Genomic DNA, 25,786 nt, shown 5'->3' with positions numbered 1-25,786 from the left:
TACAGAATATACCATAAAGTACAGGTGATTTTCTGATGTATTCGTTATATCATGTAATGATATTACCCATCAACATTTAAAATGTGTTTTTCTTAACATCAAATGACTTTGAAATGCCTATCATTGTTGTCCTATTTTAATTTTATTGTTCTCATTCAAAGTTTGTTAATTACGGATTAATAAGCAGAATTAAATTAGCTAGATATCCCCATTTTGGCTAACCTCTTGGTATTTCAACAGAGTAATCTGATATATTTTTCTGGCCTAAGAATTACAAACTTACTGTAGAACTATGCATCTAATTTTTGAGTTTTTAATCATTGGTGCCACCAACACTTTCCTAATAAGGCATAGACTTTTCCTTTTTCGTCTCCAGAAAAATCAGTAGAGCAGTTAAGTTGTTATAATGACACTAACCCAAAAGGAAAGGTCCCTAATTACTTATAAAGTTTCTTTAATCTATTAGGCACTGCAAGTTTTGAGGGTGATTGTAAATCTGAACTACTGAGAGCTGGATGCTAAAGGCTCAAGTAAGAAGGCCAAGGCAGCTGGGGGTGCAAGACTGTTGCCTCCTTTGAAGGGAGAAACTAAATTTTGACACAAAAATGAAATAACATAAACCTGAATTATCATAAAATTTGGAATTCTGTAAACAGTGTTGAAAGCATCCGTGTGGCTTTGTCTATGTGTGTTAATTATACTTATTTCTTGATGAATAGAGATTAATTCCTGAATTCATTTCTTGACTATTGGAGCCAGATGTTTGGATAGAAAAAGCCATAGTCATTAACTTCTCTTCTAATCCAAAAGATACTTTAATCTCAGTTTTGGTTGGGGGGATTTGACTTAGTTTAAAAATGATTCTTAATGGTATTATGGGGAATTTATTGTTCCTTATTAGAGAAAAATAATATGTACACCAGAGATAATTATACTTAGGCCATATGTTTTGTGTCATTGTTCCAGTTTTAATCTCTAATTAAAGTATATAAAGTAATGCTGTAAACCTTTAAGGACATTTTTCCCACACTGTTTTCAAGTGGAGGAATAGAACAACAAAACATGGAACTTGTCTATAATGAATTTAGTAAAGGAGGTAAACTGTAAATGTAAATAATTGTGGCTGGGCACAGTGGCTTATGCCTGTAATCTCAACACTTGAGAGGCTGAGGTGGGCAGATCACTTGAGCCCAGGAACTGGAGATCAGCCTGGGCAACATGGGAAAACTCCGTCTCTACAAAAAATACAAAAGTTAGCTAGGCATAGTGGTGCATCCCTATAGTCCCAGCTACTCAGAAGACTGAGGTGGGAGGATCACCTGAGCCCACAGGCGTTGAGGTTACAGTGAGCTGTGATCATGTCGCTGCACTCCAGCCTGGGCGCCAGAGTAAGACCCTTTCTCAAAAAAATCAATCAATAAAAATAAATAAATAAATAATTGTAATACAAGGGAATGTGCTTAAGGTGCTGTTGGTGGCAGGTAGGAGTGGACCAGAGGGTTAAGATTAATGCTCTGGGGAGAGTGAAGGTATTGGGAAGTCTTCCTGGCAAATATTGGAGCATCTTTTGAACTGGGCTTTGAAGAGTAAAGAAATAGGAAAGGAAATGGTCTTGTTGGCATTGGAGTGAAGCTGTTAAGAAGCTTGGCATCATAAGAGGCTTAGAGACAGAAGACTGTGAGACATAGAAATCAGGTGAGTGGGAGCTAACTTCTTGGGCCAGAGTGTAGGCCATGTGAAGGATAGTACTGCCAAGGGGACCAAAACACTGACAGTCCTGGATGCTAAAGGAAGGGGTTTGGCATTTATTCTATAAGCATACAAAACCTTTAAAAAATTGACCAGGAAAGTAAAAGATAATGCCAATCTTTTAGAAAGATTCCCTTTGCAGTAATAATAAAACTAGAGGAGGTAGAGATTAAATAGAGGTGGCCAGTAAGGTTTGAAATTGTCTATTCTAGTGCTAATGAAAACTTGAACGAAGGCAGCGGTTAAGGCTTGAATAGAGGCAGTGACAACAGTAGTTGGAAAAGTGAATAGTTCTCAGGGACTGAGAGGGATGTACCCTGTAAGGGTAAAGACTTCAAAGAGGGATAAATTAGGAAATATATGTGAAGGGATGATGGTTTTGGATATGTAGAATTTGAAGCTCTGTGATGGAGATCTCTTTGGATCAAGTAGAAATGTGTTGGAGCTCAGAGGTAAAGGCTAAAATATTAATTTGGGAGTCAGTTACGTTAAGTGAAAGGTGAAACTATGGGGAAAGTTGAGACCCCCCAAGGGAGAAGTGGTTGAAGATAGAAACTAAAAAAAAAAAAAAAAAAAAAAGCCTTTATTTAAACTTTTTCTTGTATTGATCCAGTGACATACGTAAGCATGGAGCCTGGAATTTTTTGAATAAATCCCACTTGACTAAGTATTGTTAGCTCATGTCTCCTACAAATGAAATGAAAAGGAAACCATTCTTGGTTTTTGAATGCCAATGATTTGGCCAAAACAGAAAAAAAAAAAAAAAATCAAATGGCTACTACTATGAACAATACAGTAAGCAAATGCTTGCTTATTACATTACAAAATAATTTGTAGTAGTAGTAGTAGTTAACAGATAGTGCTATATAGTGCCAGACTCTATTTCAAGTACTTCACTTCTATTCACTCAATGTAGACCAATACTGCATTCAAGGCAAAGATAGCTAATGCTTTATTATAGTAGTGAACAGTTTGTTTCAAAGGCATTCTTAAAAACATACAAAAACAACGTTTTTAGGGGATACTTTTATAGTGTGAATGTGAAAAACATGGTATATTTGACCATGTACTTCCTTAAAACAATTGAAATACATTTTTGTCTCCTCTTCTGTGGTTTAAAATGCCTTCAACAGGTTGAAAGAATTTAGATAATTTGTTTTATGGAGAGATAAGGGTCTGACATTTAACACAACCCCAGGTGCATGTGGTTTCTTAAAAAATGTCAAAAAAGTCACATGATTTTAGTGTACAAAGTTAGAAAAACAAGATCTTTTTGAGTGTCTTAGCAGAAATGGAGCATAAATTAAAATTTCCGATATAAAAAGTAAAAAACTATTATAAAGCTATTTGTTTTTTGTCCATTTTTGTTAATGATGAAATAAATAACATTTTGTTACATAATTTGCTACACTCTTTGTTTTAAAGTAATTCAATCCAAAGGCTAAATTTGTTATTTCCCTGCTGACTTTGCAAAGTGAAACATAGCAGTGGGAATAATTCATACTTTAATAAGTATATTTTAAAAATCTGAAATATTATAGATTTTTTAAATGCTAGTGGATGGATTTCATAATAATAGAAATTATTCTGTGAAGCTGATTCTTCCACTTTTAATAATGATCTTTATTAGAACCTCCCAAATTGAAAGTTGTGTAGCTATGTAGTTTATTTCCTTCTAGAAAAGAAAATGTTCACATATACAGTAGTTTCATGCTTAATATTTTATTTTAAATGTAAGGAATGGTTGTAATAAAGATCAAGGCTTTTGATGTTATATCTATTTTGAATTTTTAGTGGTTAAGGAGAGTAACTAATGAGTCCTATCTATTGACCTTGCTTATTTATCATAAATAAATTATTTGTTTCCATATTTGTTTCCATAGCTTGTATTTTGATTGAAGGAATGTGGTTAAAAACCACATAACAAAGGAATTACTTAACTTTTTCTTTATAAGCTTATTTTCTTTTATTATATAAGTTATACCTGTTTTTTTAACATTATTGTTTACAAATTTGTTTTATAAGCAGGAAATGAATTATCTCTTTGTCCCAAAAGGGAAGATAAATACGATGAAGAAAGGTTCATAAAAAAGGAAATGGTGTCATAACTGACTTAATGGGACCACAAATTAAATGTTAAAGTTAAGAGAACTAAAGAGTCCTTAGTTCTTCATTCTATACCCCAACCGTGCCTTTTACCACAACTAAAGCCTTAAAGTCACATCCTGTATAACTCAATGGGAGTTGTATTTACTGAATTATTTCCTTGAGGGTAGGTGTTTGTCATAGTTTAGTATACACCCCAGGAAAGTATAATTTTACTGAGTGTATTTATGAAGATTTGATAGCCTATAAATTAAAACATATTAATTTACTTTTTTGTACAAAAATTATAACTATAATAATGGAAATAAAGATGGCATCTATAATTCTACCACCTTAACTAGTAAGTCCCTGTTACTCCTTTCCAGTGATCAACAAGAACTACATTTGAAATATCTGAAATTTTGACTTCTATTTTTGGGGGAGTTTATTAAGGTTAAACTTCATTCATTTGGAGAGTTATTTTTGAAGCACAGGTCACCTCCCGGCTACTCCCAGAGAATATTCCCAGAAAATATACTCATCAAGTACAGAAGAAGGAGGAGTACCTTCTGAGGTTGGCCATCTCATCAGGAAGAATTTCTGTGGGTTCCTTTGATACAGAACAATCCTAGATGTCATTGACTAAACAGGATTTAGACATTTTATAACACCTGAACTGTGGAAGACATGTTTCAGGGTTTTTTTTTTTTTGGACTGGGTCTAGACTAGACTTTCTAACCTCTATAAACCATTGGGACTGGTTCATAAACGAATTATATTTTTATTAGGGAGAAAATGGCACAAAAAAAGTAGAGTACCTCTTAAACAAAAGCATTTCTCTTACTGAAATTTATTCCCTGTTGATTGTATCATCAGTTGGGCTTTTCATTTAAATAAACAATTAAATTTTATTGATTGCCCACAAACCCTGAAATTCAGATTTCATTCCACTAAGAATGTAAATTCCTTAAAGATTCATTCATTTATTCATTGGTTCATTTATTCACAGAAAGTCAGTTACTACAATAGTCTGATTTAGGAGTCCTAGACAATTTTTAAAAGCTGGTTTTGTAAGTATATTTGGGTTACTATTTCATAGATTAACTACATAACCTTGATTCACCTGCCTAATGAATAGACAGCTGGGCCAGAGAAGTGGAATACAGATTATTTACTGCCATATAACCAATGCTTTCAATAAATATGATAGTCATTTTTTTAAATTAGGCTTACATAAAGTATAGTCTTCCAGAAGACATTAGGTAATCTAGAAAATAATTAAGCTAAAAAATACTATACTTAAGTGTAATTTATTTTAAAAATCCCATCTCTAAATTCCTATTGGCAATTGAAAACACTATCAAGTGTAATGTAGTTTATAGAGTGGTAGGTAAATCAAACTTGTGCTTTTCTTCTGGAAGTAAACTTTATGCAAGTTATAACATATTGGAGCTTCTTTTAGCCAAGGTTTCAGGCTAAAGCCAAAGCTGATAACAAAACTTTTCCTAATCTGATATAAAAAAATTTGCCATTTGTGAATTCATGAGTTGGAGGTTATTAGATTATTTTGGGATGAAGTTATTTCTGTCCATTAGTCTGCTGCTTAAGTAGCATGTGAGGGGAAGTTCTGTTGCCTGTTGTAGCATCAGGTATGATAATTAATTTATAAGGTGAGTATACCATTTGTATTTTAGTATGTAAAATTTAAGTTACTTTATGCGTTGAGTCAGTTTAATACTGATGGCTCTAACTCCATTGCTGAGTCATACCCAAAAGAAAGGAAATCAGTATATTAAAGAGATAGCTACACTTTTGTGTTTGTTGCAACTCTGTTCACAATACCAAGATTTGGAGGCAACCTAAGTGTCCATCAACAGATGAATAGATAAAGCAAATGTGGTACTTATATACGGTGGAGTACTATTCAGCCATAAAAAGGAATGAAATGCAATCATTTGCAACAACATGGATGGAACGGTAGTTCATTCATTATGTTGAGTGAAATGAGCCAGGCACAGAGAGACAAACATTGAGTGTTCTCACTTATTTCTGGGATCTAAAAATCAAAACAATGGAACCCATGGAGTTAGAGAGAAGAAGGATGGTAACAAGATGCTGGGAAAGGTAATGGGGGTTGTGAGGGGGGTGGGGTGGTTAATGGGTACCAAAAATAGAATGAATGAATGAATAAGTCCTAGTATTTGATAATACAACAGGGTGAGAGTATAATTGGATTGTTCATAACACAAAGGAAAAATGCTTGAGGGGATGGATACCCCATTTTCCATGATGTAATTATTTTATATTGCATACCTGTATCAAAATATCTCATGTACCCCATAAATATATCTACTGTGTACCCACAAAAATTAAAAATAAAAATTTTTAAAAAGCTCTAGGTGATTACAATGTGCAGCCAAGCCCCAAGACTGCTGCTTTAAACCAACATCATTTGTTGAACTAGTTGCAAATAAATGTAAAAACATTTGCTGCCAATAAATAAATACATACTGATGACTGTCGATGATGGGAAATGATAAATCATGACTTTTCTGCTATTCCTTTATATTAAAATGAAGTATATTTGTTTTATCTTATGTATTTCAATAGCACTGTATATGGAATTTCTAAAACTCTGTATTTTCTCAGCAAGATCCTAATTAGTTAAAAGTATAGTATGTCAGTTGCTCACAGTAGATTTTCAAATGTCAATATTAACTCAGTCAGCATTTCAACATCAGACTATACTCTATTTTGAAAGGTCCATTGAAAAGAGAAGAAATGAAATGACACCTCATATGACTTTTTTCATTCTCTTAACAATCTCTCTTTTTATAAGGCATAATAATTAAAGTTTATCAGCCTTTTTTTTTTTTTCATCTTTCAGGAACACCAGTGTATTCAGTAGCGTGGGGCCCTGATTCAGAAAAAGTTCTTTATACAGCAGGCAAGCAACTAATCATTAAACCTCTTCAACCAAATGCTAAAGTTTTACAGGTACTTTTCAGTCATATGTAAATTGTTATCAGGGTCTGCCTGACTGCTAAACTAGAGGGCACTTGCTTAGGAGTCTCTTTCTTCTGGGTGGTCTTTTTACAGTCTGGTCTTTAAGTACATGGTTTAATCAGCCTTTATTACAGAACAAGGAATATCTTTATATTTCCAACAAGGTTTGTTTTCCCCTTATTCCAACTCATTTTGATAATGATACAGCATAGTTTGCTAATAAGAACACAGGCTTTGGAGTTAGCCACTTGAGTTCAAATATTCACTTACTTACCTATACACGACCTTAGGCAAGTTATAAAATATTGTTGAATGTCAGCCTTCTTATCTCTTAGTCAGTGACACTAATATCAGCTGAACAGGATTGCTGTGGGGATTAAATGAGTTAAATTACAAAGCACAAAGGACAATTCCAGGCATACAGTAAGCACTCAATATAGAGTACCTGTTATTATCTGTATTATTATGCTATTATAAGTTGCTATGCCATCTCTACCTTTTAGTCAACCAAGGAGACCAGGAAAACATTGTAGAATGACTAGGTCTTGAGTAAGAGATTTGTTGGCAGACATTGACAGGCTACAGCGGCATAGATGTGTTTTAACAGTTGAGTAGATGTAGATTTTAGGGAATAAGGACATAGAGATGACTTCGAGGTTCCATATTAATAACATCTGTATAGATTATGCTATATGTATTTTACACAGCCAACATGCATTTACATTTTTACAGTGTGCAGAATACTCTGCTAGAAACTATAGGGACATGCAAGAATAGAACATACAAGCCCCTGTCCTTAGGCACCTAAGGTAAAAAATTTGGGCAAAGGGAAGAAGCTGGGAAAGAGGACTAGATCTGATGGCTCTTAGTCAAAGTCCTTCCATGCCAATTACCTACGCTGAAAATCTGCTATGAAATTTATACAGCAAAAACAGGCAAGTTGAATATTTTAGTTTATACCTTTAGTTTATAGTTATGTGAATTTGGTTTTTTTTTTCTTTTTTTTTTTTAATTATACTTTAAGTTCTAGGGTACATGTGCACAATGTGCAGGTTTGTTACATAGGTATACATGTGCCATGTTGGTTTGCTGCATCCATTACATTAGGTATTTCTCCTAATGCTATCCCTTCCACATCCCCCCACCTTACTACAGGCCCTGGTGTGTGATGTTCCTCGTCCTGTGTCCACGTGTTCTCATTGTTCAAATCCCACCTATGAGTGAGAACATGCGGTGTTTGGTTTTCTGTCCTTGTGATAGTTTGCTGAGAATGATGGTTTCCAGCTTCATCCATGTCCCTGCAAATGACATGTACTCATCCTTTTTTATGGCTGCATAATAATCCATGGTGTATATGTACCACATTTTCTTAATCCAGTCCATCATTGATGGACATTTGGATTGGTTCCAAGTCTTTGCTATTGTGAATAGCACTGCAGTAAACATACATGTGCATGTGTCTTTATAGTAGCATGATTTATAATCCTTTGGGTGTATATCCAGTAATGGGATCACTGGGTCAAATGGTCTTTCTAGTTCTAGATCCTTGAAGAATCGCCACACTGTCTTCCACAATGGTTGAACTAGTTTGCAGTCCCACCAACAGTGTAAAAGCATTTCTATTTCTCCATATCCTCTCTAGCATCTGTTGTTTCCTGACTTTTTAATGATCACCATTCTAACTGTGTGTGAGATGGTATCTCATTTGGTTTTGATTTGCATTTCTCTGATGACCAGTGATGATGAGCACTTTTTCATGTGTCTGTTGGCTGCATAAATATCTTCTTTTGAGAAGTGTCTGTTCATATACTTTGCCCACTTTTTGATGGGGTAGTTTGTTCTTTTCTTATAAATTTGTTTAAGTTCTTTGTAGATTCTGGATGTTAGCCCTTTGTCAGATGCGTAGATTGATTCTGTAGGTTGCCTGTTCACTCTGATGGTAGTTTCTTTTTGCTCTGCAGAAGCTCTTTAGTTTAATTAGATCCCATTTGTCAATTTTGGCTTTTGTTGCCATTGCTTTCGGTGTATTAGTCATGAAGTCCTTGCCCATGCCTATGTCCTGAATGGTATTGCCTAGATTTTCTTCTAGGATTTTTATGGTTTTAGGTCTAACATTTAAGTCTTTAATCCATCTTGAATTAAGTTTTGTAAAAGGTGTAAGGAAGGGATCCAGTTTCAGCTTTCTACGTATGGCTAGCCAGTTTTCCCAGCACCATTTATTAAATAGGGAATCCTTTCCCCATTGCTTGTTTTTGTCAGGTTTGTCAAAGATCAGATGGTTGTAAATGTGTGGTGTTATTTCTGAGGCCTCTGTTCTGTTCCATTGGTCTATATCTCTGTTTTGGTCCAGTACCAGACTGTTTTGGTTACTGTAGCCTTGTAGTATAGTTTGAAGTCAGGTAGTGTGATACCTCCAGCTTTGTTCTTTTTGTTTAGCATTGTCTTGGCAGTCCTGACTCTTTTTTGGTTTCATATGAACTTTAAAGTATTTTTTTCCAATGAAGTAGTTTTTTCTGTGAAGAAAGTCATTGGTAGCTTGATGGGGATGGCATTGAATCTATAAATTACCTTGGATAGTATGGCCATTTTTATGATATTATTATTCCTATCCATGAGCATGGAATATTATTCCATTTGTTTGTGTCCTCCTTTATTTTGTTGAGCAGTGATTTGTAGTTCTCCTTGAAGAGGTCCCTCACATCCCTTGTAACTTGGATTCCTAGGCATTTTATTATCTGTGTAGCAGTTGTGAATGGGAGTTCACTCATGATTTGGCTGTCTGTTTGTCATTGGTGTATAGGAATGCTTGTGATTTTTGCACATTGATTTTGTTTCCTGAGACTTTGCTGAAGTTGGTTATCAGCTTAAGGAGATTTTGGGCTGAGATGATGGGGTTTTCTAAATATACAATCATGTCATCTGCAAACAGGGACAATTTGACTTCTTCTTTTCATAATTGAATACCCTTTATTTCTTTCTCTTGCCTGATTGCCCTGGCCAGAACTTCCACAACTATGTTGAATAGGAATGGTGAGAGAGGGCATCCCTGTCTTGTGCCAGTTTTCAAAGGGAATGCTTCCGGTTTTTGCCTATTCAGTATGATATTGGCTGTGGGTTTGTCATAAATAGCTCTTATTATTTTGAGATATGTTCCAAACTAGGAACTAGATATGTTCCTAGTTTATTAAGGGCTGTTGAATTTTGTCAAAGGCCTTTTCTGCATCTATTGAGATAATCATGTGGTTTTTGTTGTTAGTTCTGTTTATGTGATGGATTACATTTCTTTATTTGAGTATGTTGAACTAGCTTTGCATCCCAGGGATGAAGCCAACTTGATCACAGTGGATAAGCTTTTTGATGTGCTGCTGGATTCAGTTTGCCAGTATTTTATTGAAGATTTTTGCATCTATGTTCATCAGGGATATTGGTCTAAAATTATCTTTTTTTGTTGTGTCTCTGCCAGACTTTGGTATCAGGATGATGCTGGCCTCATAAAATGAGTTAGAGAGGGTTCCCTCTTTTTCTATTGATTGGAATAGTTTCAGAAGGAATCGTACCAGCTCCTCCTTGTACCTCTGGTAGAATTCAGCTGTGAATCCATCTGGTCCTGGACTTTTTTTGGTTGGTAGGTTATTGATTATTGCCTCAATTTCAGAGCCTGTTATTGGTCTATTCAGATATTCAGCTTCTTCCTGGTTTAGTCTTTGGAGGGCGTATGTGTCCAGGAGTGTATCCATTTCTTCTAGATTTTCTAGTTTATTCGCGTAGAGGTGTTTATTGTATTCTCTGATGGTAGTTTGTATTTCTGTGAAATCAGTGGCGATATCCCCTTTATCATTTTTTATTGTGTCTATTTGATTCTTCTCTCTTTTCTTCTTTGTTAGTCTTGCTAATGGTCTATGAATTTTGTTGATCTTTTCAAAAAACCAGCTCCTGGATTCATTGATTTTTTGGAGGGTTTTTTGTGTCTCTATCTCCTTCAGTTCTGCTCTGATCTTAGTCATTTCTTGCCTTTTGCTAGCTTTTGAATGTGTTTGCTCTTGCTTCTCTAGTTCTTTTAATTGTGATGTTAGGGTGTCAATTTTAGATCTTTCCAGCTTTCTCTTGTGGGCATTTAGTGCCATAAATTTCCCTCTACACACTGCTTTAAATGTGTTCCAGAGATTCTGGTATGTTGTATCTTTGTTCTCATTGGTTTCAAAGAACATCTTTATTTCTGCCTTCATTTTGTTATGCAGGCCATAGTCATTCAGGGGCAGGTTTTTCAGTGTCCATGTAGTTGTGTGGTTTTGAGTGAGTTTCTTAATCCTGAGTTCTAATTTGATTGCACTGTGGTCTGACAGTTTGTTGTGATTTCTGTTCTTTTACATTTGCTGAGGAGTGCTTTACTTCCTGCTATGTGGTCAATTTTGAAATAAGTGTGATGTGGTGCTGAGAAGAATGTATATTCTGTTGATTTGGGGTGGAGAGTTCTGTAGATGTCTATTAGGTCTGCTTGGTGCAGAGCTGAGTTCAAGTCCTGGATATCCTTGTTAACCTACTGTCTCATTGATTTGTCTAATATTGACAGTGGGGTGTTAAAGTCTCCCATTATTATTGTGTGGGAGTCCAAGTTTCTCTGCAGGTCTCTAAGGACTTGCTTTATGAATCTAGGTGCTCCTGTATTGGGTGCATATATATTTAGGATAGTTAGCTCTTCTTGTTGAATTGATCCCTTTACCATTATGTAATGGCCTTCTTTGTCTCTTTTGATCTTTGTTGGTTTAAAGTCTGTTTTATCAGAGCCTAGGGTTGCAACCCCTACTTTTTTTTTGCTTTCCATTTGCATGGTAGATCTTCCTCCATCCCTTTATTTTGATCCTATGTGTGTCTCTGCACGTGAGATGGGTCTCCTGAATACAGCACACTGATGGATCTTGACTCTTCATCCAATTTGCCAGTCTATGTCTTTTAACTGGGGCATTTAGCCCATTTACATTTAAGGTTAATATTGTTATGTGTGAATTTGATCCTGACATGATGTTAGCTGGTGATTTTGCCCATTAATTGATGCAGTTTCTTCCTAGCCTCGATGGTCTTTAGAATTTGGCATGTTTTTGCAGTGACTGGTACTGGTTGTTCCTTTCCATGTTTAGCGCTTCCTTCAGGAGCTCTTGTAAGAGAGGCCTGGTGGTGACAAAATCTCTCAGCATTTGCTTGTCTGTAAAGGATTTTATTTCTCCTTCACTTATGAAGCTTAGTTTGGTTGGATATGAAATTCTGGGTTGAAAATTCTTTTCTTTAAGAATGTTGAATAGTGGCCCCCACTCTCTGCTGGCTTGTAGAGTTTCTGCTGAGAGATCCACTGTTGGTCTGATGGAATTCCCTTTGTAGGTAACCCGACCTTTCTTTCTGGCTGCCCTTAACTTTTTTTCCTTCATTTCTACCATGGTGAATCTCACAATTATGTGTCTTGGGGTTGCTCTTCTTGAGGAATATCTTTGTGGTGTTCTCTGTATTTCCTGAATTTGAATGTTGGCCTGCCTCGCTAGGTTGGGGAAGTTCTCTTGGATAATACCCTGAAGAGTGTTTTCCAACTTGGTTCCATTCTCCCCATCACTTTCAGGTACACCAATCAAACGGAGATTTGGTCTTTTCACATAGTCCCATATTTCTTGGAGGCTTTGTTCGTTTCTTTTTATTCTTTTTTCTCTTAACTTCTCTTCTCACTTTATTTCATTAATTTGATCTTCAATCACTGATACCCTTTGTTCCACTTGATCAAATCTGCTACTGAAGCTTGTGCATGTGTCACGTAGTTCTCGTGCCATGGTTTTCAGCTCCGTCAGGTCATTTAACGTGTTCTCTACGCTGTTTATTCTAGTTAGCCATTCATCTAATCTTTTTTCAAGGTTTTTAGCTTCCTTGGGATGGGTTAGAACATGCTCCTTTAATTCGGAGAAGTTTGTTATTACTGACCTTCTGAAGCCTACTTCTGTCAACTCGTCAAAGTCGTTCTCTGTCCAGCTTTGTTCCATTGCTGGCGAGGAGCTGTGAATCTTTGGAGGAGAAGGGGTGCTCTGGTTTTTAGAAGTTTCAGCTTTTCTGCTCTGGTTTCTCTTTGGTCTTTGATGTTGGTGACCTACAGATGGGGTTTTGGTGTGGACGTCCTTTTTGTTGATGTTGATGCTGTTCCATTCTGTTTGTTAGTTTTCCTTCTAACAGTTAGGACCCTCAGCTGCAGGTCTGTTGGAGTTTGCTGAAGGTCCACTTCAGGCCCTGTTTGCCTGAGTATCACCAGCAGAGGCTGCAGAATAGGAAATATTGCAGAACAGCAAATATTGCTGCCTGATCCTTCCTCTGGAAGCTTCGTCCCAGAAGGGTATCTACCTGTGTGAGGTGTCAGTTGGCCCCTACTGGAAGGTGTCTCCCAGTTAGGCTACATGGGGGTCAGGGACCCACTTGAGGAGGCAGTCTGTCCATTCTCAAAACTCAAACGCTGTGCTGGGAAAACCACTGCTGTCTTCAGAGCTCAGTTGGAAATGCAGAAATCACCCATCTTCTGTGTTGATCATACTGGGAGATGCAGACCAGAGCTGTTCCTATTCAGCCATCTTGGAAGGGTATCCCTGTGAATTTGTTTAGATACCTGTCATTAGCTTGTATAAATGAAACTCAGGAAGCTGGTTATATCACCGTTGGTCAAGTAAAATATGGTTTAGTGGTTCAATAGAACCTTTGGGCCAGGAGGTAGCAGAGAGAAGCAAAGTATCCATTGCCAAAATTAGCTAGAGAGGAACAGGACTTAAAGTATAATTAGTAACTTCATGCAAATTATCTATTCCTTTTGGGAGACTAAAGCAGTTGCAATTCTTCTTGAGCATAAAAACATATTCAAATTAGGATTGTACACAAAAAAGTGTGCTTAATTAATTCTTGCTTGTGGAATGCAGTTCAGAAGTATATACCTCATTTCCTTTAAAGCCTTCTTGACACCTAGAACTTGGTTTAATAGTGAGGAAATTTTTATTTATTCATTGAATAAAAATGTAGTGCATACCTATTATATACCAGGCACTGTGGTAGGTATGAGATAGTCAAAATGAAACAGAACATAGTTTCTGCCTTCAAGGAGCTTGTTGTTCAAAGGAACTTTACAAAATGCCTAATAAATTAAGAAATAAATAAAAATTATTGTATGTATAACAATATGCAAATATTTGTAATATATGTTGATACCCTAAATTACAGTGTGAGGAAAATTTAAATCATATTTTATTCATAAATCTTGAATATGCAATATTTATTTTGTTCCTTTAAAGTGAAACTCTTAAGAATCCGTGGCTGGGCACAGTGGCTCATACCTGTAATCTCAGCACTTTGGGAGGCCAAGGCAGGTGGATCACCTGAGGTCAGGAGTTCAAGACCAACCTGACCAACATGGCAAAACCCCATCTCTACTAAAACTATAAAAATTAGGTGGGCGTGGTGGTGGGCACCTGTAGTCCCAGCTACTTGGGAGGCTGAGACATGAGAATAGCTTGAACCTGGGAGGCGGAGGTTGCAGTGAGCCGAGATCGAGTCATTGCACTCCAGCCTGGATGACAGAGTAAGACTCTGTTTCAAAAAAAGAAAAACAAAAAAGAATCTGTATGTATATGTGTAGCTGTATATATTGTTACATTTGTCCTTGTAGTGTATTTCAGGACATTGGATTAATTTGGCAGTTAATTGTGAAAACTATTGCTGTTTAACATGTGTTATCAAAACATTTGTTTTTGAAAATGTATATTTTTGTATATTTTGAATATTGCAAGTTACGAATTGTTGCTTATTCTTAGAGTTTATTTGGCCCACATTTAATACTTTGTACTGTATACAATAAGAACAATAGATTGGGCAGGGCCTGAGGGTAAAGCCCTTAAAATCTGCCACCCTTTGATGTGAAGTCAGTTGACTCAGACATTAAAATATACTTATAGTCTTAAAAGAAGGTTAATTCTTTTTAGTTTCATTATTCTGCCTATGGTAGCATTTAATAACACGTTAGATAATAGCTAAATGGGCCCATGGATTACATTTAAGAGCAAGACAACCATGTTTACTGTTTGGATTGCTAGTTTCTGCATGACTTATAAACACCCATGTCTATGCATAGTATGTACATTCAGTGTAACCATGGGTTCCGCACTGATAGATTAAACTAACCATGAATCAAATATATTAAAAAAGATAGCATCTGTGCTGAACGTGTATAGACTTTGCTCTTGTCATTATTCCCAACAATACAACTATTTACATAGTATTGCCATTTTATTTCTATAGTAAGTAATCTAGAGACGATTATGTGGGAGGATATGCGTAGGTTGTATGCAAATATTGTGCCATTTTATATTAGGAACTTATGATTTTCATATCAGTGGGAGGTAATGGAACCAATCCCCTACAGATACCAAAGAATGATTATATACATAGAATATATACTTATCTATGGAAAACATCTTTTTGTTACATGGTAAATACAGCAAAAGTTTCTCAGAGTACTCCAGTTATAAACCAGACACATGAAGATAAAGTGAACGAAACTTAGAAGAATATGATGAACAGAATGAAATGAAGAGGGTATTAAAGATGTTTGTGCAGAAGTTTTTTTAAAAAAATGGTTAGGGGGGCCAAACATGGTGGCTCACACCTGTAATCCCAGCACTTTGGGAGGCCAAGGCAGGAGGATTACTTGAGCCCAGGAGTTTGAGACTAGCCTAGGCAACAAAGCAAGAGTTCTCTACCAAAAATGAAAAAAAAAAAATTAGCTGGGTGTGGTGACACGTGCCTGTAGTCCCAGCTACTCGGGAGGCTGAGGCAAGAGGGTTGCTTGAGTGTGGGAGGTGGAGACTGCAGTTAGCCCTGATCACATCATTGAACTCCAACCTGCGTGACAGTGAGACCCTGCTCAATAAATAAATAAATAAATAAATAAACAAGCATGAAGGCAATATGAGTAATGGCATCTGCTGTATGAAGGAGAAAGCAAGATTTGGATTCAGTTGACATTTTTGGAATACATAACATATTCATTCAGTGTTATCATACAAATGTCAATCTTGAAATAGTTTAGCAGCAAGTGATTTTCCATCTGGAGTCCAGGCAACTGAGGAAATTCATAAGGTTTGAAGCTGTATAGTGGATGTCTTAGGTGCTAGGTGCTTGCGTTAGTGTAAATTACAAATGAAAGAAGCAAATGAGGTATTGTACAATGGCTATAAAAGGAAGATAGGAATCCTTGAGAAGATGACAAGGGAGTCATTAGAAAGAGGCAAAATATATTTTCTTATAGAAAAAAGCTTAAGTGCTTTTAAAGTTATAATTAATATCTTATTTTTTTCTCACAGTGGAAAGCTCATGATGGCATTATTTTAAAAGTAGATTGGAACTCAGTCAATGATCTTATTTTATCTGCTGGTGAAGACTGTAAATATAAGGTATGTAATGTTTAGATTTATCACTTGGCTGAAAGAATCAAATTTATAAGTACTTAGCATGTAAGAATATTCTTTTAGTTTTTTACTTTAGCCATGTCTTTATACTCCAGTAATTTAGCAAATTATTTTATAATGTTAAGTGGTATTTTAAAGCATGGACTTTAAAAAGACTATCTCATTAGCCTGGACAACACAGTGAGACCCTACCTCTACAAAAATAAATTAGCCAGTTGTGGTGGAGCACATCTGTGGTCCCAGCTACTTGGGAGGCTGAGTTGAGTGGATCACTTGAGTGCAGGTGGTCGAGGCTGCAGTGAGCCATAATTGTGCCACTGCATTCCAGCCTGGGCAACAAAGTGAGACCCTTTCTCTCTCAAAAAAAGAAAGAGGATCTCATTGATCTATAGAGTTTGATATTTAATAACTAACAATATCAGTATAGCCTGTAATTTTACCGTGACTCAATTTAAGTCAATTCAGTATGTTTTTAAAAATCAACCCTGCTGGTTTACTAAATATTGATCAATTTCAGGTCAAAATAATTTGTAGAGAGGAATAAGGTTTAATGTATTAATAACTAGAGTTAGACACAATTAAATTGAAATAAATACTTTTAGAGAAAGTAGGTAGAGCCCTTACAGGGAGAAAAAAATTTCGGCAAAATGGTAAGCAAGCTAGGTATGGTAGCTCATACCTATAATCCCAGTGCTTTGAGAGGCCAAGGCAGTAGGGTTACTTGAGACCAGGAGCTGGAGAACAGCCTAGGCAATATAACAAGACCCTGTCTCTACAAAAATTAAAAAATTAGCCAAGTGTGGCAGCATGTACCTGTAATCCTTGCTACTTGGGAGACTAAAGCAGAAGGATCTCTTGAGCCCAGGAGATCAAGACTGCAGTGAGCTATGATCATGCTACTGTACTCCAGCCTAGGCCACAGAGTGAGACCCTGTCTCTAAAATTCAAAAAACAAAACAAAGCTAAGAAGTAAACATTTCAAAAAGTACTATTATATTTAAAAGACTTAAAGTGGGTAGATTTTATGTTCAGAGATTTAGTAAAATCTGAAAATTATGACAGTGTTATAAAATAGTTTCTTTTTGAAATATTTAGGCTTAAAGGAATACAGCTTTGTTTTCCCCTCGTGTGATAGTAAAGACATTTAATTGCTAATATATAAGGTGCTGATTTCTAAATTTTTATTTACTACCTTGCTGGAAGACAAACTTGTTTTTATGTGGTGTCTGTTATAAAACATTTTTATTTATTTATTTTTCTTTTAGTTTTGGTAAACTTCTCCCTGATATTATAAAAGATTTTTAAAAATTGCTTTTGTAGGTATGGGATAGTTACGGCCGCCCACTGTACAATTCACAACCTCATGAGCATCCTATTACTTCAGTTGCCTGGGCTCCAGATGGAGAATTATTTGCTGTTGGATCATTTCATACTTTACGCTTGTGTGATAAAACTGGGGTAAGTTATAGTGGTGAGCAATCACAGATGTGCTGTCATAAATGTGGTAATGCACAACACACATGGTTCTCAATCTTTAAAAAACATTTTCAATGGATGCATTTGGTTGAATCTTTCTGATTTGTCTTCTTAATATGGTGGTTCAATCAATTCCAGATATATGGGACCAAAATCTGTTTAAGTTTGAAGAATGGGCACGTTCTCTACTATTTGTCTTTCTGGAAATACTTACTTTGAGCATGATTGTGAAGGATGAAGTAGTTAAAATATTAAAATTTATGCCCATTCAAAATGGAAAATTCAGTTTTAAACCTTTCTTTCTAACCTTTCACTGACTAGCTCATAAACTTTTTTTTGTTTTTTGCTGTCAATATGTTTCATATGAAATCTCGATTGCATATTTTGTGTAAGGAATTAATAGTGCATTTGAAAAGCAGTCATTTTAAGACCAGAGGACATGACTGGATGTGGTGTTTCATGCCTGTAATCCCAGCACTTTTGGAGTCCAAGGAGGGAGGATTGCTTGAGCCCAGGAGTTTGAGACCAGCCTGGGTAACATAGTGAAACTCTGTCTCTACAAAAAATTTTTAAAAATTAGCCAGGCATGAAGGTGCATACCTGTGGTCCCAGCTACTGGGAAGACTGAGATGGGAGTCTCGCTGCACCCCAGGAGGTGGAGGCTGTAGCGAGCTATAATTGTGCCACTGTACTCCAGCCTGGGTAAGAATTAGACCTTGTCTCTAAATAAATAAATAAATAACCAAAGGACATATTTTTCTTTGTCAAGGATTCATATTTGAATACATGCAAGAATTTTTCCTCACAAGAAAATATGCCCTCCTTCATACAAATTCTGTTTAGTACCTAGGGAAATAGCCAACCTCAGCAGCATTTACCCATTGTACTTGAATGAATTGTTGGTTGAAGTACCCCAAAAGCAGCAGCATTATGTGGTAAGTGTGGCTGTTTTATACTGTTCCTAACTGGGAAATCATATAATTGTTCTGTGGCTTATTTGCCTCTAACGCAGAATAAGACAGACTTTTTAGAGCTTTTAATCTGTTAAGATTTCTAGTTACTTGTTTTCTACCACATAAATATGAAGTCCTCTGCCTGGCTTTAGAAAATGTTTGAAACCTGGTGTCATAAAATCCATTCAGTCTTTTCACCTGCAACTCTCTAAGTGTGTTCAAATCACGTTGAACATTGACTCTCGAACCTTTCCTGCCTCTTACTAACATCCCTACTCTTTTTCTCATTTCATGGAATACTTTGATTTCTGTCTTAGACCATAGCGAGTTCCACTCATTCTTTTTTTGGGGGGGGGCGATGGAGTCTCGCTCTGTCACCCAGGCTGGAGTGCAGTGGCGAGATCTCGGCCCACCGCAAGCTCCGCCTCCAGGGTTCACGCCATTCTCCTGCCTCAGCCTCCTGAGTAGCTGGGACTATGGGCGCCGGCCACCACGCCCATCTAATTTTTTGTATTTTTAGTAGAGACGGGGTTTCACTGTGTTAGCCAGGATAGTCTTGATCTCTTGACCTCGTGATCCGCCCACCTCAGCCTCCCAAAGTGCTGGGATTACAACCGTGAGCCACTGCACCCGGCCCCAGTTCCGCTCATTCTTAAAGGTCCATCTCATGTTTGACTTCCTTTGATCTTGCCTTCCATTGACTCTAAGTTTGTTTGTATGTTTTTCTAATTTCTTTTCTGCTAGGTCCCTCCTTTCTCAATTACAGCATCAGGATGTTGAATCATCCCATCTAATCACTTAAGGAGATCTTACCTCTGATTTTCCCTATCAATGATTCTAAATCTATAGAATATGTAGTCTCATTTTCACAATGTATTACATTCTTACATTGTCAAAATCCCATAGTTCAGTAATTCTCTGTTATTTGTGCAACACAGTAGATACTTAACAGTTTATTAATAAGCCAATTTAAACATAATTTTAGGTTGCCATTTTGATTAAAATATTTAAAAATTTTAAAAGCTTGAATTAAAGGTTTATCTCATTAAGCACCTAGTCTTTTTATTTAGAATGTTAGCATCTATCTTTTATTCAATAGACATTAAATATATACTACTCATCAGACAGTGTTCTAGAAACTGGGGATATAAATAAGAAAAAGATATAAAGACTTTCACTCAAGTTGTTGACAGTGTAGTGGAGAATTAGACTATAGTACTTACAGTGCATTATGATAAGTGATATATGGGAAGGTTTTTATACAAGCACTGCAAAGGTGTGGAAGAGCCTAACTCAGCCTGTGGGACATTGACTAGAGAGCAGAGCCTTGAAGAATTAGTAGTTCTCCAAGGAGACAACATTGGGCCAGAGAGTTGCAGGCAAAAGAAACCTCTTGCAAATCAAAGTACAAAAGAATATGGTGCTTTTTGTGCAGTGTCGGTAAAATTTTCATGGCATAATATGAGGAGATAATACAGAAAAGATAGATGGACTAAAGTGTTTGCCATGCAACAGAATCCAGATTTCAGTCTTTTAAAATCTAATTCTGTTTTGTGGAGCCTCCTTTGGGGTTGCTGTGGGGTAGAAGAGAGGTGAGGGAGTTGAGCCCCTGATCTCTCTCACTACCTGCAACCAGAGCAGCTCCGGTTATACTGTTTGAGCATCTAGTATAAGATTTTCTTTGAACAGCTGAAACAGTGAAGTTGGAAATTGAGTACATTAGTCAGTAGAGAGCCATGGATGGTGTGTAGTAACATGGTAGTATTCAAATGTTGGAAATACTGCTTTGAGGTCAAAGGAACAGTGATTTGAGAGAAGGAATAAAATAAACAAAGGTGAAGAATCATGGTTTATTAGAAAAATTAAAAGTTTAGTATGGCCACAATAGTTTGGAGTTTATCTTATGGGCAATGATGAGTCACTGATCTATTTTAGATAGTTACCTTATTAGATTTGGCATTTTTGGGGAAGCATACTCTAAGATCATCATAGAGGACAGATTAGAGTAGAGGTACACTAGAGGCAGGATGGCTAATTAGGAGCTGTTGTAGTACAAGAAAATGATGACGTTGGCCTGAATAATAGGGAAGTAGCAGTGGAGATGGAAAGAAATAGACAGGTTCAGGAGATAAATCCTTGCTGTATAAGTAGAAAGAGACAAGAATAATTACCTGAGTTTCCATTCCTTACTGTCTGGATGTTCGCCTGAGGATAATGCCCTTTCATGATGTAATGCCCTGTTCAATCATTACAACAGTAAACCAAGTTATCTAAATTTCAGCATTCATAAGTATCATCTGGGTATTGCAAAAATACACATTATTAGGTACTATTTGCAATATGGAGAATCAAAATCTCAGAGAATGAGGCTCTGTGAAGTGGTATTTTTAGGAAGTTTCCGAGTTGTCTTTATGCAGGTTGTCCTCAGAGGGCACTTGAAGGAAGACTTAGTGAGATGCTTTATAATTCCTTTTGAGTTCTGAAATGGGCAATGCTTACTCTACTGCAGAAAAAATACCTTGAATTTTACTGCAGTAAACTATAATGCAGGTGATACCAAAAGAGAATAGTATAACAGAAAAAATTACATTTCTTAAAAATCTCAGGTAATTTATTCTTCTGACTCATTCTAAGCATCTTCTTCATTTAAAATTACTGTTGGGGGTCAGGCGCGGTGGCTCACGCCTCTAATCCCAGCACTTTGGGAGGCAGAGGTGGGCAGATCACGAGGTCAGGAGATTGAGACCATCCTGGCTAACATAGTGAAACCCCATCTCTACTAAAAATACAAAAGCAGAATTAGCCAGGCATGGTGGCAGGTGCCTGTAGTCCCAGCTACTCGGGAGACTGAGGCAGGAGAATGGCATGAACCCGGGAGGCAGAGCTTGCGGTGAGCCAAGATTGTGCCACTGTACTCCAGCCTGGGTGACAGAGCGAGACTCCATCTCAAAAAAAAAAAAAAAAAAATTACTGTTGGGTTATGTCTGCCACTTTGCTGTGGCAACAATGTTGACAGTATATGAATCATATGTGTGATGATATTATCTCTTAATGTTCTAGACTGATTCTTTTAGAATAACTAGTTGTAAATACTATTCAAACACTTAACTTTCATTCATTGAATTATCGATTTTTTGTTTCATTTTCTGCCTTGTATATTTCCACAAAAGTATTTGGAATTCATTTATGCAATCATTTCTTTTCTTTTTGCAAGGTTTGTATTAACCCTGTAATATATCCTTTTATACAGTTATCATTTAGATTTTTATGAGTTACTTAATATTTAGATTTTTATGAGTTACTTAATGTGTTATTTATGTGTGTATGTATATCTATACTAAATATATTTATTTGTTTGATTCTTTCTGGAGGATATTTTGACGTTTTATATAAAAAACCCAAGAAATAAACATATACTTCAACCCAGCAATTCCAGTTTTAGGATTTATCCTAAGGTAATAATAAAATAAAGAATGCTTAGTGGAGCATTATTTATAATTTAACAAATGAAAAGCAATATAAAACTCTTAACAGTAAGATATTATTTAACTTAATTATGGAATATAATTCTTACAATGAATTATTATACAGTTATTAAAAATGATCATTACTTTTATAATACCATGAAAATGTTTTAAAATATATGACCACAAGAAAAAAATAGTTACAAACTTTATGCATAGGGTGATCTTATTAGTATATATCAGTATAAATGAACAGAAAAATAGTCTGACATGATATAATAAATTTTAACAATGGTTATGTCTGGAGTTTGTTGATTTAGTCATAGGTGGTGATAGGTGAGTTTTCTTCTTTTTTGCATATCTACATTTTCAAAATGTACATTTTTTAAATCTACATTTTCAAATAAAATGTACAGTTTTTGAAAAGGGAAAAAATAGCTTTATCCTTTCTTTTGTTTAGTTTTCCCTAGATTCTCTAATCATGTAATTCAGCCTTCTTTCTCTTTTTAAAAAATGTTGTTTTTTTGAAGTTATCCAATTTATTTTAGAAATATGTGTTAGTTAAAACATGGGAAACTATTCTTAAGGTGACATGCATTTTTTTTTTTTTTTTTTTTTTTTTGAGATGGAGTCTCGCTCTGTCGCCAGGCTGGAGTGCAGTGGCATGATCTTGGCTCACTGCAATTTCCACTTCCCGGATTCAAGCGATTCTCCTGCCCCAGCCTCCCAAGTAGCTGAGATAACATGTGCGTGTCACTACGCCCAGCTAATTTTTGTATTTTTAGTAGAGGCAAGGTTTCCCCATGTTGGCCAGGATGATCTCGATCTCTTGACCTCGTGATCCACCTGCCTTGACCTCCCGAAGTGCTGGGATTACAGGTGTGAGCCACCGCATCCGGCCTGCTGATATACATCTTTATTGGGGAATAATTCTACTCACTAAGATATAAATGCTATGAGCTTTTTGAGTTTAATAAAAGTATGTAAATACTTTCTGCATGTCTATTTTTTTTTTTTGAGACAGAGTCTTGCTCTGTCGCCCAGGCTGGAGTGCAGTGGCGCTGTCTCAACTCACAACAATCTCTGCCTCCCAGGTTCAATTGATTCTTGTGCCTCAGCCTCCCGAGTAGCTGGGACTACAGGCATGCACCACTACTCCCAGCTAATTTGTATTTTTAGTAGAGACGGGGTTTCACCATATTGCCCAGGCTGGTCTTGAACTCCTGAGCTCAAGTGATCCATCCGTCTTGGCCTCCCAAAGTGCTAGGATTATAGGCATGAGCCACCATGCCCAGCCTCTGCATATCTTTTTTAAGAATGCCAAGCAGACATTGCCTTTATAAAGACATATGTTAAATAATTAATTATACACTCAGTTATTTAATTACAGTTGTAATAAATTTTAAAAACAGGAACAGGCTGCTCTTAGTAATGAGAACTAATATGTCTGGAGGGTCAAAGCAGGTTAGTGTGATGAAAGGGAAGAAGGGCAGCGCTTATTGAGACTCTTTACCTTTTCTTCTTACCAAGTAAGTAGATATGGTAACTGCTGGTGTCAACTTAGAGTAAGTTTACCCAACTTACTCTTAATGGTGTCAATGTAGACCTGAAAATTTAAGTCAGCTGGTGTCAGCTGCTTTTCTCACACAGTGTTTTCTCTTTGGGAAAAAAACTTGCCAAGGCTTCTTTTAAAAAGTACATGTTTTCTTGAATCTGGAAATGTTACCCTTAAATGTAGCCCCTTGTTTCTTTTTGTTTCTCTCGTAATCTGTAACTTAAAGTGGCATAATGAATGTATGTCTAAATAATGTAATCATTTATCCAGGGCCAGATTTTGTGAAATAATTTCAATATCAAATATATAAAAATCTAATCTTCAGAAATGATCTATACTCTAGCATTTTCCACAAATTTATCAAATTTCTATTTAGTGTTTGAGAGCTCTTCACAAACTTTTAGTTGAGGTGCAGCGTTCCTTTTCTTTTTTTTCTTTTTGAGAGGGAGTCTAGCTCTGTCACCCAGGCTGGAGTGCCGTGGCGCGATCTCGGCTCACTGCCATCTCTGCCTCCCGGGTTCAAGCAATTCTCCTGCCTCAGCCTCCCAAGTAGCTGGGATTATAGGTGCCTGCCACAGCGCCCAGCTAATTTTTGTAGTTTTTATTAGAGACGGGGTTTTGCCATGTTGTCCAGACTAGTCTCAAACTCCTGACCTCAGGTCATCTGCTTGCCTCGGCCTCCCAAAGTGCTGGGATTACAGGTGTGAGCCACTGCGCCCGGCCCTGTTCTCTTCTTTCAACCATTGACTCCTCTCAAGTTTCTGGCTTTTTTAAAAAAACAAATTTATCAGGATACAATTTGTATATGACACATTTTACCCATTTAAAATGTGCAACTCAGTGTTTTCTACTATATTCATAGGGTTGTGCAACCATTACCAAACTCTAATTTTAGAACATTTTCCTTTCCTCTAAAAGGAGTTGTGTACCCATTAACTGTCAATCCCTATTTTTCCCTACTCCACTCCTAGTCCCTGGCAACCACTAATCTACTTTTTTTCTATGAATTTGTCAACTTTGGACATTTCATATAAATGAAATAATATATTATGTGGCCTTTTGTGACGGCTTCTTTCAGTTAGCGTGTTTTCAAGATTCATCCATGTATCCAGTACTTTATTCTTTTTTATAGACAAATAATATTTCATCATATGTTTATAACACATTTTGTTTGTTTATTAATCAGTTAATGGACATTTAGTGGTTTCAAAATTTGGTTATTAGAAATAATGCTGCTATGACTATGTGAACACATGTTTTTATTTTTGTGTGGACGTGTTTTAATTTTTCTTGAGTGTATACGTAGAAGTAAAATTGCTACGATAAGTGTAACCCTATGTTTAACTCTTTGAGGACCTGCCAAATTGTTTTCCAAAGTGGCTGTCTGCCTACTTTTGATTGCTGTCCAGTCTTCAAATACTTGTATTTTGTCTGGAGTGCATAGGTGTTATCTGTGAGAAGGCAGATCTAATAGCAGCTGTTCTGCTATTGTAATTCTTTACATATCAGAAGTTTATTTTAAATAATTGAACATGAGTTTGTAAAAATTAGCTTTGCACATTTCAGAGCTATGCTAAACTACTGCGGTGATTCTCAAGGTGGAGTGGAGTGGGAAAGCTACCTGTTTGAATTTCATCGTTCAAGAAATAATCCAGAAAAATAGCCAAAAGGCATAAATAGTTCATAGACAAATATAAATGGCCAATAAAAACATGAAAGGATGTTCAATTTAACTAATAAATAAATATAAAATAAAGAAGTAAATAAATAAAATAATATATTTTACCCAATAAGTTGAAAAGATTAATAATGACCTAAAACCCTCAGTTTCAGTTGAGCAGGAAGGAATTGAGCTCCTTCCTTTATACAGTATTAGTGGAAATATGAGTGATTTGACTTTTTGAAGGGTACTTGATAATACATATCCAAATGTCAGACGCACATATCCCTTGACTCAGGAATCTCTCTTCTAGGAATTTTCTTTAATGAGATCATTGCATAAGTACACAAAGATATATGCATATC

General features: G+C 36.2%; 1 protein-coding gene across 12 annotated transcripts in view; it reads left to right on the top strand.

Annotated features, from left to right (window-relative positions):
• The window catches only part of IFT80 (intraflagellar transport 80), a 185,640-nt gene that overhangs the window by 80,500 nt on the left and 79,354 nt on the right, over positions 1 to 25,786 (top strand). For 11 of the 12 annotated variants that reach the window (XR_012430824.1, XM_074031329.1, XM_074031331.1 and 8 more), the window contains 3 exons: positions 6,722 to 6,831; positions 16,209 to 16,298; positions 17,634 to 17,771. Coding sequence is in view for 10 of the 12 variants with exons in the window: in XM_074031329.1 (XP_073887430.1) it covers positions 6,722 to 6,831; positions 16,209 to 16,298; positions 17,634 to 17,771 (338 nt within the window). In the remaining 2 variants the exon portion in view is untranslated. The remainder of the gene's footprint in view (positions 1 to 6,721; positions 6,832 to 16,208; positions 16,299 to 17,633; positions 17,772 to 25,786) is intronic. The other variant, XM_074031335.1, reaches the window with a different exon arrangement.

Source organism: Macaca fascicularis, chromosome 2, assembly GCF_037993035.2.
Source record: "Macaca fascicularis isolate 582-1 chromosome 2, T2T-MFA8v1.1".
In the NCBI taxonomy this organism is placed as follows: domain Eukaryota; kingdom Metazoa; phylum Chordata; class Mammalia; order Primates; family Cercopithecidae; genus Macaca; species Macaca fascicularis.
The sequence above is the reverse complement of the archived record's forward strand: the minus strand, read 5'-3'. Positions and strand labels throughout refer to the sequence as shown.